A 19,292-nucleotide genomic window follows, 5' to 3' on the forward strand; every position below is an offset into this window, starting at 1 on the left:
GAGGCTCCAAACTACCCGCGTCCAGGCAGTCTCGAACCTCTGCAACAGTGCTTCGTTGCTACGGTCATACTTCGTTTACGGACACTAAATGCACATTCCGGTGAATGTCTGACCACTGAGGTAAACGTCGTTAACACGGGTGTTGGATGCAAAACACAGCGCCGATAAACAGTACGGACGTTGCGCCTGATTGCGCGACTGAAGGACGGCGCAACCGCGGCCAGAGTAGCAAAGTCACACCTAGAGCACAAACGATGCAGACACATTGGCGCCTTGCCACCCCACTTTCGGATCTCAGCGGCCCCGCCCTGTTGCACGGCTGGTGGCCTCGAATCTGCGGGGGCGGGCGGCAGCGTGAAGAGGCAGCCATGAACGTTGAGCGATCCCCCCGTCTCCAGACACTCCTTTATCAAGGCGATGCTAACGAGGTTTGTGTCGTCGTGCCACGCCTCACCCCAGGCTTGGAGAGGCTTGATATCGCCAGAGTACATGCCTGGATCTTGGTCGAGTACGGCAGCGTAGGCGAACAGACCGATGCGGGAGCACCTGCACACCTTCAGACTCGTGAATGGCAGCTGGCATTTGAAGCTGTAAGCACCTGGGATTGAGCGGCCAGTTCCTGACTGATGCCGACGCTCCCTGCGTGGTGCCGACAGTGCGAAGGCGGTGATTTCTCCGCCGCGCCATGGGACGAGGGGTTCGCGGGTGGGTAGCACTCTGTATTGCCAAAGAATTGAGAGACGGAATGAGTGCGGGTAGAGGAGTGCTCCATGGTCTATGAAATATGCCGTGGCAGCGTGGGGCGTCCGTCCGCACATCTAACTCACCGTCACGGCGACGGCGCCTGAATCTACGTCGTACCGCTAGGTCTGTTCACCACCGAAAAGCTTCCAGACGCGTACGGAGGTACCGAGGGTAAGCTACTTGCAGACCATGGCCTCCGTCAGGCCACTCGGTCTCATTGCCGACCCCGCGTGTGCCCGCCACACAACCGTCGACGCACACAGCCTCTTTGCTGGTTGTCAGGCATTCTGTAGGGCATATTCTGCACAACACTTCCTGGCCGGCTGCATGGCCTTCGTTTTGCTGACTTGGTCAGCCGCCACGCAAGCGACCTGCTAACAGGACTCTGGGCCATGGCCTGCTCCCTCGCGATCAGTGCGGTAAACATATGGCCTCATGCAGCATAGGAATGGGCTTGGGAACGTCATGCATCTCGGAGCGGACGAATAGAGCATCCCATGGCCGAGGGTGGGGGACGTGTGTTGATGCAACCGTCACTGGCGTCACGCACAGCGCGCGGCGTCCTTCACAGCGCACACGCTGGCGACGACGGCCGAGTGGACAATGGTCTTGATGAAGGGCTGAGGGCTGAGACGTCAGAAGGGTCTCCCAGTAGGCCAGTAGGATACACGTACACGTAGCCGGCTGCGGCGGCCACCTGAGGGAAGTTACGGCCAACGGCGGCGAGGAGGATGGCGCCGACGAGCTTGGAAATGAAATAGCTGAAAGCGACTTGCGAGATGGGACCGATGAGGGGGCACACTCCCAAGGCGTGCATCATGGGCCAGAGAATCATAGACGTGAGGACGTGGACGGCGCAGCTAAAGACAAAGGTGACGATAGCCTTGCCAAGGCGGGCGAGGAGACTCATTGTGATATTGTGGAGCTGTCGAGTCGGAGAGGACTGTATGAGAGGTGAAAAGGAAGAAAGAGTGGCTGAGAGAACTGGTGACGCGACTGTCGTGCATATATACACCCCGCACAAAAGCGGCGGACCGCACGTACCGCCCCAAACCCAATCACGTGATCACGTGGGCATCTGCTCCCGGCGCCCAGGCCGAGTGGCCAGTGGCCCAGCGGCCAGTGGCCAGTGGCCCAGTGGCCCAGTGGCAGTGCGGCCTACACAGTCTCTGGCCCCTGGGGGCTACATTTGCTTGCGACCGGACACGGCAAGTGATCCAACTCACCAGTGGGTCAAGGGAGCCGGAGTGGCTATCTTTCTGACACTGTTACATTCACTGATCACCGGAAATTTGGTGGAAGCGTATCGGGACTGGATGCCACCGGCCGTCGGCGGACACCAACGCAACAGGGCGGTGTGTGATAGTTTCCAGTTTAGTGTGCTGTTGATTGTCACTGTTCCTACCTACCTGGCAGCACGACACAGGTGGATATCACATAGGTATGACATTGAAGAAGCCGGCGTATGGAGGAAACAAAAAGTAACGGAACAATCGTTGACTGGCGATGCCGGGCATCCATAACCTCCCCGCCAAAGGCCCAGGCGGCCACACCGCCAGCGACCAGGACGGGTTGGGGGAGTTTTTGGACGGCAACGTCGGCGATGGCATTGACGGCTGCGACCAAGGGGTCGTCGGGGTGGCGGCGCGCCGATGCGAATCCTTCTTGGACCATGTTACCAATGAGAGGTTTCACTGACCCGAGAACAGACCGCGCACCCGCCAAGAGAGCACTCAGTAAAGCTGTGCCGGCCACAGCGGTCCACGGGCGTGAAGCAGGCAGGACAAGGGCAATGGGGGCAACCGGCGCGATCGGCGCGACAGGCGCGACAGGCTCGACAGGCGTGACAGAGTCGACGGGCGCCACTGGGTCGACGGGCGCGGGAACGTCTCCCTCCACGACGGTGTTGAGCGGGGTAGGGATGCTGGGGCCAACGCTCTCCGCACCCATGTCGTGGTTGGTGTCACTAGATATCAGAGGCTGTACATGGTGGCCCACACAGGACCGGTTGTGCTTACCTGAACAATCTGCAACTAAAGTGAGCGCGTTCTGGACCACCGACAGAGCCCGGGATCTCGCAAAACTGGAAGAATTGGGCGCCAAGGATGGGGATTGCGTTGGGAGTGTCGGCGGGGATACCAAACGTGTCCAACAGAAAGCCATAGTCCTGGGTGGACGTCTTACCGCGAGCAGCAGGCCCACGTTGGGTGGTGCCACGGGGTGGGAATGCGAGGACATGGGTGATTGACAGGTCTCACACGGACGTGGCTAATGTCGCACTGCGGGCCTGCAAGTGTCAGTAACAATACAGTGATCAGGTGCACAGACAGACGTACGAGGATTCGTTTGTGCAGCTATAAAGTTTGCGTTTTTGTATACGCCCTGGCGTTGCACTAAAAACACGCATTCGCTGTAGGCGAGTCCCATTGTGCTCGGGGAAAAGAAATGTAGCAAGAGTGGAGGAGAGAGTGGCAGGAAGAATGAGTGGAGCCGGGGTATGGGGGCGCTGGCAGCGTTGTGCCAAACGACGGCACCGTGTGGGTAAGTGGTCGTGTGTTGGTTGACGTGTGCGTGCCTCGCGCCTCGCAGATGGGCCATGCGCGAATGCAATGACCTGACCATGACCGCGGCCTCTCCACTATCGCACATCAGCCGCTGCCCGCTTGCTTCATCAAAGCTTTGCTATGAGAATCGTCAAGAACGGTACCAAGCACATCAGGGCGAGAACGAATTGCGCAGGTGAATCCATGCCGTCAACAAAGGAGTCGCAGCCTGTTCGCAGGGGGATGAGGAGGCTGTTTGCAGTGTGCGACGAGGATACTGGCGGAGCGCCGACAATCTCCCTCTCGATGTCTCGGAAACGGCCAAGCTTCGTAGATTGCGTGACATTGCTGGCATTGTCAATGTGAATGGGTCGTCATGGCGAGCATTCCACACAATTCAGAGACTGTTGAGATGACCAAACTGGTGGTCATTCGGTGCAGGTATCTCGCGGTACAGGCCTTGCATCGCTCGGTCTATAGATCCACACAGCTGACCCTCAACAAGCAACAGGTTCGCTACGCTGAGTCCACTTTTTCTTCAATCGGTTCAATGTACAATTCGGTGCAGGTATGCACCCATTATGCATAAAGAAAACGGCGAACGGCGACGCAGGGGTCGATTATGTGACGCCGACAAGGGCAGGGGTGTCTCTCGTTGGGGGGGTAGTGGGGGTGGGTCGGTCGCGGCTTTCGCACGACGGTCGAACAGCGCTTTTACTGGCAGACGGTGACCTCCACAAGGGCCTTGAAGAGTGTCTCGAGCATTGCAGCCATAATCATGAACCTGATGGCACTAGCCACAGACTCGTCGCTGAGAGGTCAGAAGGGACCAAACACATATTAGAAGGATACACTTACAAGTACGTCACCATGCGGACACTGCAAACCCTCTTGACGACGGCAAAGACGATGTGGACAATAATGGCCTTGAGGACACCGATGGCAATGACCCGGGCGCGAGGCAGCAGGTGGGGAGGGAGCTGAAGGGTACCATACGAGTGCGAGATGAAGGCCAGGTTTCCGACAATGCGACAGGCAATGACCTCGGCGGCGCACATGAGGAGACCGGTGGGGACGAAGTCCCAGAGACCGGTGAGGAGGGTCATCCTGAGGGCGCTCGCAACGGCGGTGACAACGCAGAGGGCGCTACGAATGCTCTTCCAGGCGAGAATGTGGTACGACATGGTTTGGTTAGGTCGTACCGGAGAAGTGGTGCTTGGGAAGGACTTGGAGAGATGCGAAACGAGGGTGAAGAGTGAAGGTGTAAAGTGTGAGCCCGGCAGTGGCGCAGTGGCAAATGGGCAACGCGTCGGGTGATCGCGCGTGAAGTGCCCTGGGCCCCGCCGTTCGCGCACCGCGGACGTAAATTTACAGAGCCGCGAGCTCATCCGGTCGTAGATGGGGAGCAAAAGGGTCCAGGAGACACTGGTACCTCTGGTAGATGTGGGGTGTGGTTATGGGTCTAGAGAACGGTCACGCCAACGTTGCAGCCAGCTATAATGCCAATATGCAACAGGCATGCATAATGACAAAGACTAGATGCTAGTGTTGTGAACAGTACGTTGCATAGATGAAAAGGAGACGGCGGTGCGGAGCTTTTAAGCCGCGGCGCCAGGGTAAATCTCCTACTACAACAGCTAGGTCATACAGGGTATGTAGGATTGCGGGGATGGAGGACGAGCGGTTGGCGGCAGCGCTGTAGGCTGGGGTGGCGAAGTTGGGTGCTTACGGGACGTGAAAACCGACGGTTGTTTTGGTGGGATCATCAGTATGCGCTGTTTCACGATCTTTTGGCCACAACAGATACTCAAGAACCACAAGCGAGATAGGCCTCTGAGCGTGCAGCACCACATTGTACTAACATGAACGAGACACTGACGAGGCACTACATAACCGGGCACTTTATTGGGCATCCTCCTCAACGGCCTCATCCTGGAAGAGCGCTTCGCGGAAGGCGACAGCAGCGACACCCCCGGCGGTGCGCAGGGCCTTGGGGACGTCCTCGAGCACTGTCTCACCCGCAGCGCTGAGAGCGGCAGCGATGCGACGGTCGGGGTTGGCCAAACCCGCCCTCGCACCTTGCGTGGCCATGTTGCCAGCCACGGGGAGAATGGATCCCACAAGGGAGCGTGCAGCTGCCGATGCGGCCGACACTGAGGCGGTGCCGGTACGAGTTGCCCAGCCTGGACGTGCCCTGACGATGGCGGGCATGGCGAGCTCAGGCAAGGGGAGGCCGGTGTGGTCGCCCGTCGCCGACTCGGCAGCGGGGACGGGGATGTCGGTGGCCTGGGTCGCCGACTCGGCAGCGGGGACGGGGATGTCGGTGGCCTGGATGCGCCCCACGGGTTTGGGAGTGGGGGCCGGGCCGGTCGAGAGGGTCGCGAGGGTCGCGTCGACGAGAAACTCGTCACTGAACATTAGGTACTGTACTGTGGCTCACACAACACAAGTCAGGCTTACAGGTTAACGAGGCAACCGAAATAGGCCCTCTCTGGCCCGACAACATGCCCGGCCACGACGCAGTGGGCGAGGAACTTGAAATCCAGAACGGGAATGTCCTTGGCCTGAGCTTTGGAGAACTGGTAGCGGAGTTCGTCCTCAAGAGTCTCGGGTGGGCGCGTCTGGCACTGTTGCATGAAGATCGAGGGGCTCGGAGCAAGGAGGGCGTGGGTGGTCCGTGGGTCGTTGAGGGACGACACGACCGTCGCTCCCGTGGCCTGTGCATGTACGTAAGCAGAGGAAAGACACAAGGGGTAGACAGATGGACCTACCTGAATACGCAGACGGGTCTTGCGATAAAGCTTATTGCTGCCGGAGCCCAGGATGACGAAGAAGCAGAGGTTAAAGGCGAGGACCATGATGTGTTTAGTAAGGTGGGTGACAGATTGGGAGAATGAAAGAACGTGGGGGCAGGACTGTCAACCTATATGTGACCCGACGGCTGCATGTTTGTTCTCTTTGGTTGACGTGTGCGGGCTGGGGGGGGGGGCTGACGCATGAATTGATCGAATTGACGTGAACGATTCCAGGGTCCACTGTACATACCACTGTTGCCCACATTGTTCGACTGGGCCCACGAGCGACGGGCGAGCAGCGACCCAGCAGGCCACAGGGGCGAGGAGCCAGCAGGTGCATGCGACATTGCCATACAACCGATGCACCGATGGGTCTATATACCTCACGGCGCTCACAGCGATCACGGCTGGTGTGGCCCTCCCATGGTGCAGTGTTGATGTGGATAAGACCTACATACTAACAATCATGGCGTTACAAGCCAGAGATTGGCGCTCACGTCTGCGACACCTTTGGCGCTGTGAGGCGCCCAGTGCGCTACAAGAGCGTAGCCGACTCCAATTGACGCTTGGCGCGCGGCGCACTTGTAATGGGCTCCACAACCGCAGCCCGCTTGATTCCTCGCCCACCAATGTACACCCACCTACCAATTTCACCAAACTACCCATCCGCACCCTCACCAATGCACATGGCTTCCATCCTCATCGCCCTCTTCCCCGTCGGGGCCACCCTCGCCACTGTTGTCAACCCGGCCCTCCCTGTCGTACCCGATACCCCGAGTCCACCGTGTCCTTCGTTCGTGTCTGGGCCATTTCCTGCACGCTTGTTGTCGTCCAGACTAGCCTCAGCTACGTCATCTGCCGTTCGCGTCATGCCTCGCTCCTCGAGGACCACAGGGCGTTTATTTGGAGAGGCTTCAGGGTGCGCTTGCAGAGCCGGAGTGCGCGACCGCGTACCAGTCAACATAGCAGGACATCCAGGTGCGTGCGGCTGTCTGCCCGGTAGCCACAAGACGTGGTGGATTGACACTTGCAGAACAGGGGCGGACACATGCAGCCGTACCCAGGAAGCGCGGGTACCCGGGCCATCGCCCGTCGACCCGGGGTGCCGCTTTAGCGAGCCGACGTGCGGCCCCGCAAGTTACTCCTCCGCTTCGCCCCCGACATCGACAATCCGCACAAGATTCCAGTCTACGCATGCAGGGGCGGAAAGGTCCTCACTTGGGAGAGGCTGACCTGGTATGTTGTTTCTTGCCCTCATCTTCTGATCTGGCTCCCCTCCCCACGTCAGGCCCGGATCGGCATCCAAGTTCACCCCTAGCGCCATCCCCGACCAGCACGCGTTCACGCGCGCCCTCGGCGACCTCCCGGGCGTGGAATTGGCTCATCGCGCTCCAGAACGAGTTTCTCGACTGGTTTAGTCGTCCGCGCGTCCCGGGGCCTGGAAGGAGCAGGCGCGCCACTGGGGGGTTGGCGAGACGGGCGGCTGGCGAGGTGGGAGGAGGAGTGGGAGCAATCGGTACTACACACAGGCACAGAGAGACAGACACAGCAGTTGCTGCAAAGAAAGACTGCAGACTCGTTTGTTTGCCGAAGCGTCGTTTTCAAACACGTCGATCTCCAGAATTATTCACTTGTTCATCCAGTCCTCCAGTCATCCACTCATTACTTATTTGCTCATGGATTCCTTACACAACAGACAGCTCCTTCCTCACCCACTATCTGAATGGCTGTAGATAGACCACATACCCATGTCTTACGGCTTCTTCGCTTCCCACATCCCCAACGCAGCCGGTAACCAAAGATACTTTCGTCAACACGCAGAACATCAGCTACCCGCCATCCACACTCCATTCCCCTTCAGCGTGGCCTAAACACAGTCTCGTGCCTGCTCAAGAGACGCGTGTCGTGGGGCACACGGACGTCGGCCAGCGTACCATGTAGCGTACACTACCGTGGCCGGCTGCTCCCTGCCCCCCCACTCCTCGACGGCACCCCTCGTAACTGTTGTTGCACGGGCCCCCGTGAGATTGTACTTAAGGGCGCCGTCGCCGGCGTTTCATGCATCGCACGATACCTGACTGCAACACCCACCACCTTCACTCTCCCCCAAGCAGCCGTCTCCCCATCACTTTTTTCTCCACACCACCCAGCAACAACAGCCAACAACCAATACCACTGCTTTTTCAAACCATGAACAAATACCGACTCGTTCTATCGCTCGGTGCACTGCACCATCGTCCTGCCGCTTCTGCACATAGTTGCCGACTCGCGCCTCTGCACCACAACTCGCTGGACCGTCTGCTTTGGTCTCCTCGTCTTCCTCGCATGCCTCTTCCACTGTCCACCTTCCACCACCACCGACGTCTGTCTCGTTCAGGACAACTTTTTTGCTCGCAAGGGTGTCTTCATTCAATTTATGCAGACCGCCGAAGAGGGCTGCCTTGAACCGTACGAGGCTGCTGTCTGCGGTCAAGACTATCGAGATTAGTGGGACAGTTCCCCATGGCCGTGTCAACGATCTGCAATCACAGACAGACGGGGCCGCGGGAGAGTTATATCGCGGAGTTATTGACTGATGCTTTAGGCCCGTGGCGGCGTCATCGCCCCCGCTCCAGGCGGTGGCGAGACGAACCCCACTGCCGTACAGCTGCCGGTGAATATCCTTGACAAGACCGCCCGTGCCCAGCAATGCCACGCGGACTGCCGCAAGATTCTAGATTCTGCGCAACCACGCGCCCGACCTCGACATCCATACGCTCAGCCCCGTGTACGAGTGTAAGGGAGGTATCGTGCTGACGTCGAGGAAGCTGTCTTGGTATGTGCCTCTTGTTTGTTCCAATGTGTTCCCATCCTCCCAGCGTGCAACTAAGTCTCTGGCCTGAGTGCGCCATCCGGTTCCGTCAACCCGCACGCACTCACCTCTTCACTCGGGCCGGTGGCTACGCCGCCGCGGTCTGGTTCGGCTTTTGCGACATGGTGTGCCACATAACCTGCGCAACCATTTTCATGAGCCCCTGGCTTGCCGAGTTCACCACCGACCTCGGTACCATGTTTGTCGACTTTTGGACGACTGTCCGCAACTATTGGGACGAGATCCTCGACAAGCTTGGCGGCATTGGAGGTTCGCATGAGCCCAACGGCTGGCGCGCGTTGGCTGCCCGGATGACCGCTAGCGGACAGTAAGAGTTAGGTTGCGATGCTGGTACTCGGCGGAAAACTCCAAGAGAAGGTAGAGAGAGTGACAGAAATACACTGTAGATAGCAAACATGATGTCAAGTGCGAAGCAGTATTCCTCCATTAGTCTTTCATTACCGTCCTCACCATTCCTCCACTCATTCACTCGCCCACTACGACGTGCTCAACCGCACGTGCAGTTCTTCACTAATCCACTCATTTACTCGCACGCCTGCCTTCACCGTTTCTTCTCAGCGCCTTCCATACCCGAAGGAGAATGCAGGACACTCCCGTCAACACGGACGGCAGCTGCTTGTCCTAGCCCGGAATAGCACCTTGTTGGTGTGTGCCACACATGGTACCAAATATTTCGTATTTAAGCCGTAATTTTCGCAATTATTTTTCTTCGACCTGCATTGTTCGTCATTTCGACACGTCGGCCGCTCGGGAGCTCCTCAAGCAGTTTCCGGGTAGCAATACCAACCCCGTAAAGACGCTCGTTCATGTTTGACGAGGTGGCATCGTTGTCACCGAACTGCTCATCCGGTATGTGCCCTGTTGAGATAGTATTACGGGCTGCCTCTCTCCCATATCGCGCCGTGGGCTCTACACCCCCAGTACCCCACCGAAAGGCTACTGAGTGAGATACCAGTACATCCGCCCGGTTCATCGACAGCCGCCACCCTGCAAAAGACCACATGACTCACCATTTGTCCTTTGCTCCCCAACGTATCACCCACCATGTACACATCCAACTCTTCTGCCAGCTCCTCCTCCTCCTCTAGGTGCGCAGAACAATGTGGACGCAGTAACTATCGACTTCTCCAGCGTTTCACAGGAGACCAGGCCGCGCGCGTCCTCGGTGGAAATCCCCTAGGAAAACCACCAGAACGCATCGGCGAACGACGAGACAGCAGCAAACAACCAGAAGCTCGCCAATGCCAACAAGACGGTCACTGCGGAGGCCGCACGTATTACGGCAGCGCCGTTGAAGATTCTGCAAGAGCGGGCGCCTGCGGGCAGCGGTCCAAGCAGGGGGACGGCGGGTCCGAAGAAGCGAAGGAGGCTGCCGGGCGAGGACGAGGACGGTGACGAGGATCTCGACGACAGCAACAGCGCGGACGACGGTGAAGCTTCTGCCTCGGGATGCGGCGGCGCTACCTTCCAATTTCAATGGTGGTGGCGGGGATGAAGACGAGGACTTTGTCAGCTGTCTGGACGACAGCGTTGATGGTGGCGGCGGCGTCGGCGGTGGCTCCCAGTCCCCGGCAACTCCCCTGCCTCGCACCCCGCCCGCACCCGTGCGAGCGTCCGACAACACGATGAGGACACTGCGACGAAGGCCGCCCGCTTGTGCCCGAGCGCACCAAGCTCAAGCGGGTCTTCCAACTTGCGAGTGGTATGCATCTCTCGATTGGCGTCACGGTCTACCGGGAGATGGGCCGTTTTGCACAGCTTGCCAATCCAGTGTACCAGTATGCAACTGTGCTATCATTTGGCTCACAATGCCGGGGCCCAACTCGTCAACTTTTATGAGGACGAGGACAGCATCCCGAACATCATCGTTGTCCCAGACAGCAAGCCTGGAGATGTCTTGGAATGCGAGCCCGCCGAGTTTGCCTTCTTTACCGGGGCAATGTGGGGGTACTCCACCATTGTCTCGGCGCGCAGTTTTTGACAGACGCCTTTGTGCAGAGGTACAAACCCGCGACATCCACGTACCGCCTGGCCGCCTGGAGGTCAAGGAGGCGCCTCCAGCGGAGCCTGTCAGTTCTGCCAGTCCTGCTTCGACGTGAGGCCATCGCCGGCACTGTCGTTCCCCCTCAACTGTTCATATACCCTCGCGCTTCACCATTGATACCCCCGACTTCTTCGACGTCCCCCCCGCCCCAACCATGGTTCTTTAGGTTGCCCACGCCCTCCGCAGAAGCGGCACCCCATACACTTCCATCAACACACACGGCGACAGCAACCGCCTTCCACCACCACAACACTCTATCCCCCTCAGGTGCACAGCCTAGTCACTCCAGCTCCCAGTCCACGCATCGGATCAGTCTCCGCCCGCCGTGGCCTGCGCAGCTGCCGCCCGTGCCCTGCGTATCCGCTTTGCCCCCGACCGCCAGAACCCGGACAAGACCCCAGTGTACGCCTGTGTCGGTGGCAAGGTCATCTCGACGGAGCGTATTACCTGGTATGTTCTCTCTTGGTCTCTTCTTCCCAATCGGCGCCTCCCCCCTTAACCGTACTCAGGCCGGGCTCTATCGACAGGTTCGACCCCATCGTCATCCAGCCAAACGCCTTCAAGCGCATGGCCGGTGACGTATTGGGGTCCGTCCTCCACTTTTACATGTTCCTTCTCGGGGGGTTGACTGCCTCGTGGTCCCTGATCACCGTTGCGCTGCAGGTCTGCAGCTTTGTCGCAAGCCTGTGCTCAAAGCTCTGGAAATACATGGCGCACAACCCCATCGACTGGCTCGCCGCCCTCCACCCTCCCCCCGCCTGGCACGAGCTTGCCCGCCGCTGGGCGGGTCACAACGAGTGAGGACAGACGGTGTGGAAGATTGAGCAAGTGGTGGTAGTTAGGAGAGAGTACGAGAGTAGTAGTAGAGAGATGCAGTTTGAGATGCCTCTGTACCTCTGTCTGCCCTAGTCCAGTCATGTCGTTTCCAACCACACTTATCGCCGGCCTCCATCAACTCATCACCCACTCATCCATTCATCCTCTTCTCCATAACCTGCATCTTCTCACCCTTCCTCAACGCCCTCAACCCCTCCAAACATGCGTGTGTTACATCTCTTCAGGTTTCCCACGCCCCCTGCAGAAGCGGTACACGAGACACGTCCATCAGCACAGACGGCGACAGCAACCGCTTTCCACCACCAAATCACTCCATCCCCCTCGGACGCCTCTCGCATCCACCCACCACCTGACATCGACAGCGTCTATGACCAGGTATCCTTCACCCAGCGGCGCTACTCGACACCAACGAACGCCTACTCCTCCCACTCGGACGCGAGCTCGTGGACGTGGAACCTCCAAGATGAGATTCAGGCGGTGTGCGGTGACCTGGTGGTGGTGCCGCACCCCACTCCCCCAGCAAGCACCTTTGTCCACACGCAATCCAACTATTACACATCGACACTAGGCTCTGTCCCATCGTTCACGTCACATGTCGTCAACATCCCCCAAAGCATGCTCCCAGGCATGGCCTTCATTGACCCAGACTGTGAGTTCCATTCTCGTTGTGTCTTGCCGTGTGTGCCGCTCCTAACCATCGACAGGGGAGCCCAACCCAGACCTCGTTCCAGCGCGCCCTGTGGGCTGGAGTCTGCAGAGAGGAGGGCGACCTCTGGTTCACTTTGCACGGAGCACCACCTACAACAGCTTTGCCGCCATCGGCTCGATCCTCAACGCGAGCTCCAATCCCGCAGACATTTCCACCCGCGGCGCCGCGCCTCCGCTGGACGACGGCGGCAGTCAACGGTACCCTTCACTTCCATCCACGCCGACATGCACTATCCACACCCCGCTTCATCGTGGATGCTGCAATTGCGTGGACACCGCTCCCGGCATCGGTCTCAGACGCCTGTCGGTCGTCCCTCGCACGCCTTCCTCAGCCCCATGTCTCGTCGGCTCCCTTTCCTCCACGTCAGTGTTCACTATCCCCGACCCAGGTGCACCCACCGTCCAGTGGTTCCACACCATGACCAACGGTGTCGGTCGCGTCGACATCCCTGCCAACGGAACCCCAGCCCTTGACGACCTGGCGTACCCTCCCAACCTGTGCTTCACCGGCGTCGCTCCCCTCCACTCACAGTACACTGTTGCATGGGCCCGAATTGCCTTTCTCTCCTACCTCCAGGACTGGGCATCAACGCGCGACAAGTGTGACCGCCGCAACCTCTCCCTCCATCCTCTCCCACGAGACGTCGTCGAGGTCTTGCACCAGGTCTCCACAAGCTACTGGAAATCGTACCTTGAGCGCGTCGACCAGGACCTCTCTGAATCTGTCGCGGCCATGACCAATGCCCACATCCAGCTTGGCGCCGAGGCGGCCAACACACTCCGTGCGCACTGGACGCGGATGAGGTGTAAGCGCGCCGGAATCGCGGCAGCCAGGGCCGTGATCAAGGAAAGGGCACTCGCCTATGGATCCCCCTGGGCCCGCGACGGCATGTACTTTGTGCTTGTCCTCCCTCAGCACGACATTGAGATCATCGTTGACGACGGCTACGCGCCATTACCCCGCAGGAGGAGCGATGGGGCTACAATGATGTGGACCACGTCAACCGACGACGGGGACGCCTGCCAGTGGACCGTCTGCCCACCTTGCCTTGGCCCCCGCCGCGATGGGCGCTAGTGGCCAGCGCAGGAAGCTTTGAGGCAGCTTCAGGCAATGAGGCATCGTATGCTTGACTAGTGACACAGTAGTTTGTTCGGGATGTACGCGGCTCTCACCTGCTGATCACTTGGCGCGGTGACCTGAGGACTATTTATCACTAGTCAGAGTCACACCGTCCAAAAAAGAGTCACAACATTGTCACTTGCGGGGGAGTCGACGGAAATGGAAATTAGCCCACAGGTTGAGGTATGGACAGAGGGAATGCAAGGCTTCTGCAGAGGAGCAGAGACAAGTCTGCGCGTGGACCCGACGAAACAACGACGGACTCGACTAGTCCGGCTTGTCGGTCCGCACGACAGTCAACTCTCGGTTGCAGCCCGCGAGTAAGCCGATCTGAGCGTGGTGCACTTAGTGGCTGTTGACTGTGGACTCGGACCTTGTCCAGGGCCTGCACGGGTATATGGACCTTGCAGCGGCGGGATGGACCGCGGCGATCGACAAAAGCTGTGGCACCGATGGCGGCGGACATGGCGCAGTACTAACGGCAATCGGCCCCGAGTTGCCGCTTCGAGAGCAGTTGCAGTGACGGCCGTGAGTGTTGCGGTGAAGGGCGGCTCCGGTAACCGCAAGCGCTGGCAGTGCATGCAACGAAGCTCGTCTCGAAAGTTAGGCAGCTACAAGCAAACGTCGGCCGACTACCGAGATACATATATTTCAGCGAGAATGTGACCTATGGCCTGTGCATCGTGCATGTGTCTCCGAGTCAAGAGTGCAACGTTTACCCACTCTTCCGCTTTGGGGAGGACCGGAAGCTGAACGGTCCCCGCGGCGTCAGTTACGACAATGGAGTGTGGAATGAAGCTGTCATCAGTCGAAGATAATTACGGTGAAGGTACGCCATGTTGTTGTTATTGCTGTTGTTCGACACGGAGGTGTTGGTGGTAGAGGCAAAGAATAACCCCTTTATTTTTCTTAAGAAACACGGTGAGAAGGAAGAACGTCATTGAGGCGGCTGCCGTCCACCCTTTGCTGGACCGGGGTCACACCTCTTTTGCCTGAATTATCTGCATATCTGGCCATCTGGATTAAGGATATAAGGATTGATTTGTATGATTTAGGCAGGGTGAACCCCCAATTGTAGTATTCCCAGTAAAACCCCGTGTACGGTGTAATCGGGGGGGGGGATAGCGGGTGCTACAAGCAACAAGCAGGACGGCGTTTCACAAAACGCCCGCGGCCGTACACATGCTACTCTCACTCTCACAGCCACTCCACTCCTCACTCCTTCGCCCTCCGCAGCCTTGCTGTTCCAACCCTCACACCACCCGCTACCTCAAACGATGTCGGTGTTTCGACTCGCGAACGCTCCCGCCTCCTTGGTGTTTGTCAATTGCAGCGAGGAGCTTGTGGAGAAGTGTGTTGTACGTGTGACGTTCCGTGTTCGACGCCAAGCTGACAATGGATTAGCAGCGGGGCGCTCACCAAGTCGAGTTCTCCAAGCACCCCTGGGCAGTGGTCGTTGCGCAGCCCCCTGGCAATTACGAAGGGCCTGACGAGCCCCTGGCCGCAATCCGTCATGCCGAGGATAACGGTGCCCACGTCCTTTCCCAAGACTGGGTGGCAATGTGTGTTCACTACGAGAGGTTTCTTCCCTTCCACGCGCACCACATCTCCCTCCCTCCGCCGCCACGGGGCACGAAACGGGCGAAGCGATAGCCCACATCGGAACAACGTATTGGATTGATAGAAAACGAGGCAATCAAGGCGGCACGTGCCAACCTGGCAGCGGCCAAGGAGTGCATGACGGCCTTCCACGCGGCCAGGGCAGCTATGGAGGATGTCGGGGACGAGTTGCTAGACCAGGTGGAGACCGCACAAGAGCTCGTTGACGTCTTAGAAAGCCGCTGCCTGAGCCCAACCGACGACGACGACCAACATGGCGGCCCCGTGGACAGCAAGCCAACGGCAAGCCACAAGCGCCGACGCGGTTCCGAGGACGACCCTGAGGAACAGGGAATTGCCATGGGATCCGACTTCCAGCTCAGCGTTCCCTCCGATGAGAGCGCGTCCGGGACCGACGACGGTCCGCCTCCCACGGCCCAGCACCACCGGTTCGACGACGTGGAGTTCCTCAACCTTGACCACGGGGCCTCGGGCCATGTGCTCTGGTCACCTCAAGCAAACAAAGCGTTGTCCAATCTGTCGCGGCCACATGTAAAGAAGACTCTGCTCAACGCAGGCTGGCTGACCCATAGTACCAAGCTTCAAAGGATCTATCAAGTTGGGTCGTGAGCGTTGCCAGAAATCGGGGCTTTTTTCGCCATTTCTCGACCCACGGTCCTTGCCAAGAACCACTTGTGCATGGTATGCGCAACTCGTTGGTGCAGCATGTCCTCTCTGATCACTGACAATTCCCTGCGCTATGGCGCCTGGGTCGTTGACGTCGAGGACTCGCCCCGGTACATCGTCGTCAACGACGCGCGCTTCCTGGCTTCGAGGTGGAGGCGGCGGAGCCTCTGACGGAGATGCTGCGCAAGGCGCCAGCAAACGCACACGCGTTGTGTCTAGTTGCAGAGTTTCGGCCTGCAACGAGAAAAGGACGGTAGTGGACCACACGCCGCACAGGCTGCGCGTTCCCGTGAAGGCCAGAAAGGGCCGAGGGGCCCAGTAGGGATTCCGTTTATGCATACTGCGACCCACAATTTGGTACACGATTCACCTTCTAATGGGACTGATGACCTGATACGTACTAAAGACCATATGCTGAAGTGCACACCAAAGCCGTGATTGGAATGCAAAGGGGGCGCGGGGAAGGTGGCCTGGGGCATTGTGGGGTATCCCATCCACTTCAGGACCCGCCTATGTACTCGACTGGCCCCCCCCATCAACTCACGTTAAGAGCAACGTGAGGTTGCTACGCAGCTTGTTTGGGATGCATCCCGCTAGCCTTGCGGCTCCCAGATGGCTCGGCGGTTTATTGTATGCCACCAACAGAGTCACCCCGTCCGAACCTGTATGCGCGGTCGCGTGGAATGGACAAAAAGGGTTTGCCCACTAGGCTCCGGCATGGACAGACAGTGTACAAAGCGTGCTCTTGAGCTACGTATTGTTTAAAACATGCGTTCTGGTACACTGTTCGCGATACATCGGCGGCCGTGACGAAGAGCAGAAAGCAAAACGAAAGAGTGCCCTCCCACGGAAAAGGAAGGAAAATGTGAGGCTCGAAGCAATGCTGCGACACTTTGAGTGGTCGCCGTCCATAAGCTCATGGACCTCTTGACGGCGCCAAACAGGATGATCTGACGGCGAAAGCGAGAGCGGTTGCGAAGTGGAAGGCAGGGGCAGCCAGACTGCGTCTTCCGCGTTCTTAAAAGGCGTGTTGAGGATATCGCGAAGCGTTAATAGCATCCAGGACGTCTGCAATGCACCACACTTGTGTGCAAGAATCTGGTAAGTATATCCTACTGGGCGACCTTTACTGTTCTGGTCTGTCAGCCTCGAGATGGACGTTGCCCCTGCGAGGCCGACTCGATGATGGGCGGTCTTGGCATCAAACTACAGGGCACTACGCAATAACAAGTAACTATGTACTTCCCCTGTTTTGGGGGCCACTCCTATCCCTAAGACTCTTCCCAACAGTCACTACCCTCCGCGACATACCCCTACTCGGGCCCGCGGGCAGCCTTGAAGGCCGTCTTGGCCGCGGTCGTCATACCAGAGAGGAGGTCGGGCAGCTCCTTCAGGAGACTACCGGTCGTGATCGTCTAGCGCGGCCTTGGCCGCTAGGCAGGTGGATACAGGCTGCTTCCCCACTGTGAGATTGGCACGAGCCGCCTGCGTTGCCTCGTCGTCACGTATCGGGGCCTCCGTGCGGCCGATGCAGATGCCCGCCTCAATGCTGTTCAATCGCTGTCTGCTTACCGAGGCCTGGGTGAGGGGATGCGCGCCGAGTGGTCGCGTGGGTGCGGGCGGGGGAGTGGACGCGGGTGCGAGAGGAGGAGTGCGCGCGGGACCCTGTCATGAGCTACAGACCAGTCACCGTCTGCTTACCTAGAAGGGGTCGAGTAGCTTCGGTTGAAGAGCCTCAAAGTGAGGAAAAGAGATGGTAGTGGTGGTGGAATGAAGAACGAGGAATGAACAAGAGGGCAATAGGGCAACGGCTGTACAGTCCCTGCGTGGATGGGGTGGATGGGGCCTGCGGGGTACGGGCAGGTTGTTGCCAGGCAGGTTGTTGCATATCAGCAGCCAGCGCACGCGCCAGACCGACGACGACAGGTATCGCAGTTCCTTGGCCCCTGGAGCTGGAGGGGTGGTCCACAGAAGACGGCGACCTCAGCGTCAAAAATCGGACTTTAGGTTGCCGGTTCCCCCTACGAAGACGAGCACACCAACATGCCCAACCAGCGCAAAGCCGAAGCCGAGGCACCATGCGTCTACCCCTCCTCCGCGCCTCTGCCCTCTGAAGCGCATCGTCAAGACAGCACCGGACTCGGACGACCTGTAAAGTGTCCATAACCTTCCGGGCTCGCACAGACCGGCACATGCACTCTCGCACCGCTTCAAGAACTGCAGGGATGCGCCAAGGTAGGTGCAACTGTTTTCACTCTCTGTGTGCGCCTCTTTTGATCAGAGAACAGTGCTGCCATGTCCACAGAGGTATGGAAGTCAGTACCGACACAAACGCTACAGTAACTTCAATGGCGACGAACTGCAGCAGTCAGAGTTCCTGTGCATGGTCTGGAGCTGGTGAAGACTTGGGAATACGAACAGAGTACTATGGTTCCACCGCTCAACAAGTGCCGCTACAAAGGGCGGTCATGTATCAAACGTTACGGGTTGGAGAGAACAGGGAAGGGATCGCAGGGGTGGGAATATCCAACGCCGTTAACAACAAGCGCGGGCAGGGGGGTCTTCTCAGAGCACCTAGATGGCTTCCGTGCCCCAGCCGCCGGCAAGGAGGGTGGCCACCACAAGGAGGATGACGATAACCAGGGCGGCGCCAGCGTGGATTCCAGGGAGGGCAGCATTATCGCGTTCAACCGGGATGTGGGTGTCCATGGGGCCGGGGTGGTCAACGCTGAGGGGTGTTAGGTTTGTTCACACCGGATGGACCGGACCATGCTTACCTCTTGATGCGCATGCCGCCATAGTTGCAGTCCTCGCCCAGAAGAGCCTTGCTCTCCCTGCAGAGAACAAAGAACTGGGTGTTGACGACGATGACGTTCGAGTACTCGTCCGAGGTGAACCGGGTGACGAGGTCGTGGCCGGACCACGCGTTCACGTTGATGTCCTGGGGGGCCGTGTAAGGGCCAGGTGGGGCCGGGAGGACGGACCAGATGAGGACGTGGGTGATGCTGGGGTCGGTGACCTGGCGGGTGAAGGCACCGCCACGGAACTGGGTATGTCAGCGGATCACAGCCGTTTAGTGAACAGAGACTGTCTGGTACAAGTAAGCAGAACGTACGACGATCTCGCGCTCGAAGTGGCCCACTTGCTTCCTCTTGCAGCCGACGGACTGCACGAGGAACACGGTGTCCTTGAAAATGCGGTGGGGTGGGGTGGGGAGCGCGGCAGTGGACATGGTGTAGAGGGTATTGGAATGGGATGGAGGAGGTGTGGGCGGTGGTGAGAGTGAAGGAAGGAACAATGGATGGAGTGGCAAATGTTTGTGCATTACAAGCTAATTACAAGT

General features: G+C 58.7%; 9 protein-coding genes across 9 annotated transcripts; 4 read left to right on the forward strand and 5 right to left on the reverse strand.

Annotated features, from left to right (window-relative positions):
* Positions 1 to 254: 254 nt before the first annotated feature.
* Positions 255 to 608, forward strand: EHS24_002216 (uncharacterized protein; the record flags this gene model as incomplete). The annotated part of the gene is made up of 1 exon (XM_028617960.1): positions 255 to 608. One exon carries the CDS (start codon positions 255 to 257, stop codon positions 606 to 608), a length of 354 nt encoding a protein of 117 aa, XP_028473638.1.
* A 678-nt stretch (positions 609 to 1,286) lies between these two features.
* Positions 1,287 to 1,654, reverse strand: EHS24_002217 (uncharacterized protein; the record flags this gene model as incomplete). Its single annotated transcript, XM_028617961.1, has 2 exons — positions 1,287 to 1,371; positions 1,419 to 1,654. 2 exons carry the CDS (start codon positions 1,652 to 1,654, stop codon positions 1,287 to 1,289), a joined length of 321 nt encoding a protein of 106 aa, XP_028473639.1.
* Positions 1,655 to 2,149: 495 nt separating this feature from the next.
* On the reverse strand, positions 2,150 to 3,171 carry EHS24_002218 (uncharacterized protein; the record flags this gene model as incomplete). The annotated part of the gene is made up of 4 exons (XM_028617962.1): positions 2,150 to 2,153; positions 2,231 to 2,710; positions 2,763 to 2,997; positions 3,081 to 3,171. 4 exons carry the CDS (start codon positions 3,169 to 3,171, stop codon positions 2,150 to 2,152), a joined length of 810 nt encoding a protein of 269 aa, XP_028473640.1.
* Positions 3,172 to 4,001: 830 nt separating this feature from the next.
* On the reverse strand, positions 4,002 to 4,471 carry EHS24_002219 (uncharacterized protein; the record flags this gene model as incomplete). The annotated part of the gene is made up of 2 exons (XM_028617963.1): positions 4,002 to 4,098; positions 4,146 to 4,471. 2 exons carry the CDS (start codon positions 4,469 to 4,471, stop codon positions 4,002 to 4,004), a joined length of 423 nt encoding a protein of 140 aa, XP_028473641.1.
* A 718-nt stretch (positions 4,472 to 5,189) lies between these two features.
* EHS24_002220 (uncharacterized protein) lies at positions 5,190 to 6,145 on the reverse strand (the record flags this gene model as incomplete). Its single annotated transcript, XM_028617964.1, has 3 exons — positions 5,190 to 5,697; positions 5,748 to 6,004; positions 6,059 to 6,145. 3 exons carry the CDS (start codon positions 6,143 to 6,145, stop codon positions 5,190 to 5,192), a joined length of 852 nt encoding a protein of 283 aa, XP_028473642.1.
* A 2,943-nt stretch (positions 6,146 to 9,088) lies between these two features.
* On the forward strand, positions 9,089 to 9,265 carry EHS24_002221 (uncharacterized protein; the record flags this gene model as incomplete). Its single annotated transcript, XM_028617965.1, has 1 exon — positions 9,089 to 9,265. One exon carries the CDS (start codon positions 9,089 to 9,091, stop codon positions 9,263 to 9,265), a length of 177 nt encoding a protein of 58 aa, XP_028473643.1.
* Positions 9,266 to 10,762: 1,497 nt separating this feature from the next.
* Positions 10,763 to 13,618, forward strand: EHS24_002222 (uncharacterized protein; the record flags this gene model as incomplete). The annotated part of the gene is made up of 5 exons (XM_028617966.1): positions 10,763 to 11,023; positions 11,312 to 11,448; positions 11,508 to 11,795; positions 12,198 to 12,484; positions 12,540 to 13,618. 5 exons carry the CDS (start codon positions 10,763 to 10,765, stop codon positions 13,616 to 13,618), a joined length of 2,052 nt encoding a protein of 683 aa, XP_028473644.1.
* A 1,322-nt stretch (positions 13,619 to 14,940) lies between these two features.
* On the forward strand, positions 14,941 to 15,892 carry EHS24_002223 (uncharacterized protein; the record flags this gene model as incomplete). The annotated part of the gene is made up of 3 exons (XM_028617967.1): positions 14,941 to 15,021; positions 15,068 to 15,217; positions 15,356 to 15,892. The coding sequence occupies 3 exons, from the start codon at positions 14,941 to 14,943 to the stop codon at positions 15,890 to 15,892; spliced, it is 768 nt and encodes a 255-aa protein (XP_028473645.1).
* Positions 15,893 to 18,523: 2,631 nt separating this feature from the next.
* EHS24_002224 (uncharacterized protein) lies at positions 18,524 to 19,181 on the reverse strand (the record flags this gene model as incomplete). Its single annotated transcript, XM_028617968.1, has 3 exons — positions 18,524 to 18,677; positions 18,727 to 18,995; positions 19,065 to 19,181. 3 exons carry the CDS (start codon positions 19,179 to 19,181, stop codon positions 18,524 to 18,526), a joined length of 540 nt encoding a protein of 179 aa, XP_028473646.1.
* Between the last annotated feature and the right edge of the window lie 111 nt (positions 19,182 to 19,292).

Source organism: Apiotrichum porosum, assembly GCF_003942205.1.
Source record: "Apiotrichum porosum strain DSM 27194 chromosome Unknown scaffold_12, whole genome shotgun sequence".
Taxonomy (NCBI): domain Eukaryota; kingdom Fungi; phylum Basidiomycota; class Tremellomycetes; order Trichosporonales; family Trichosporonaceae; genus Apiotrichum; species Apiotrichum porosum.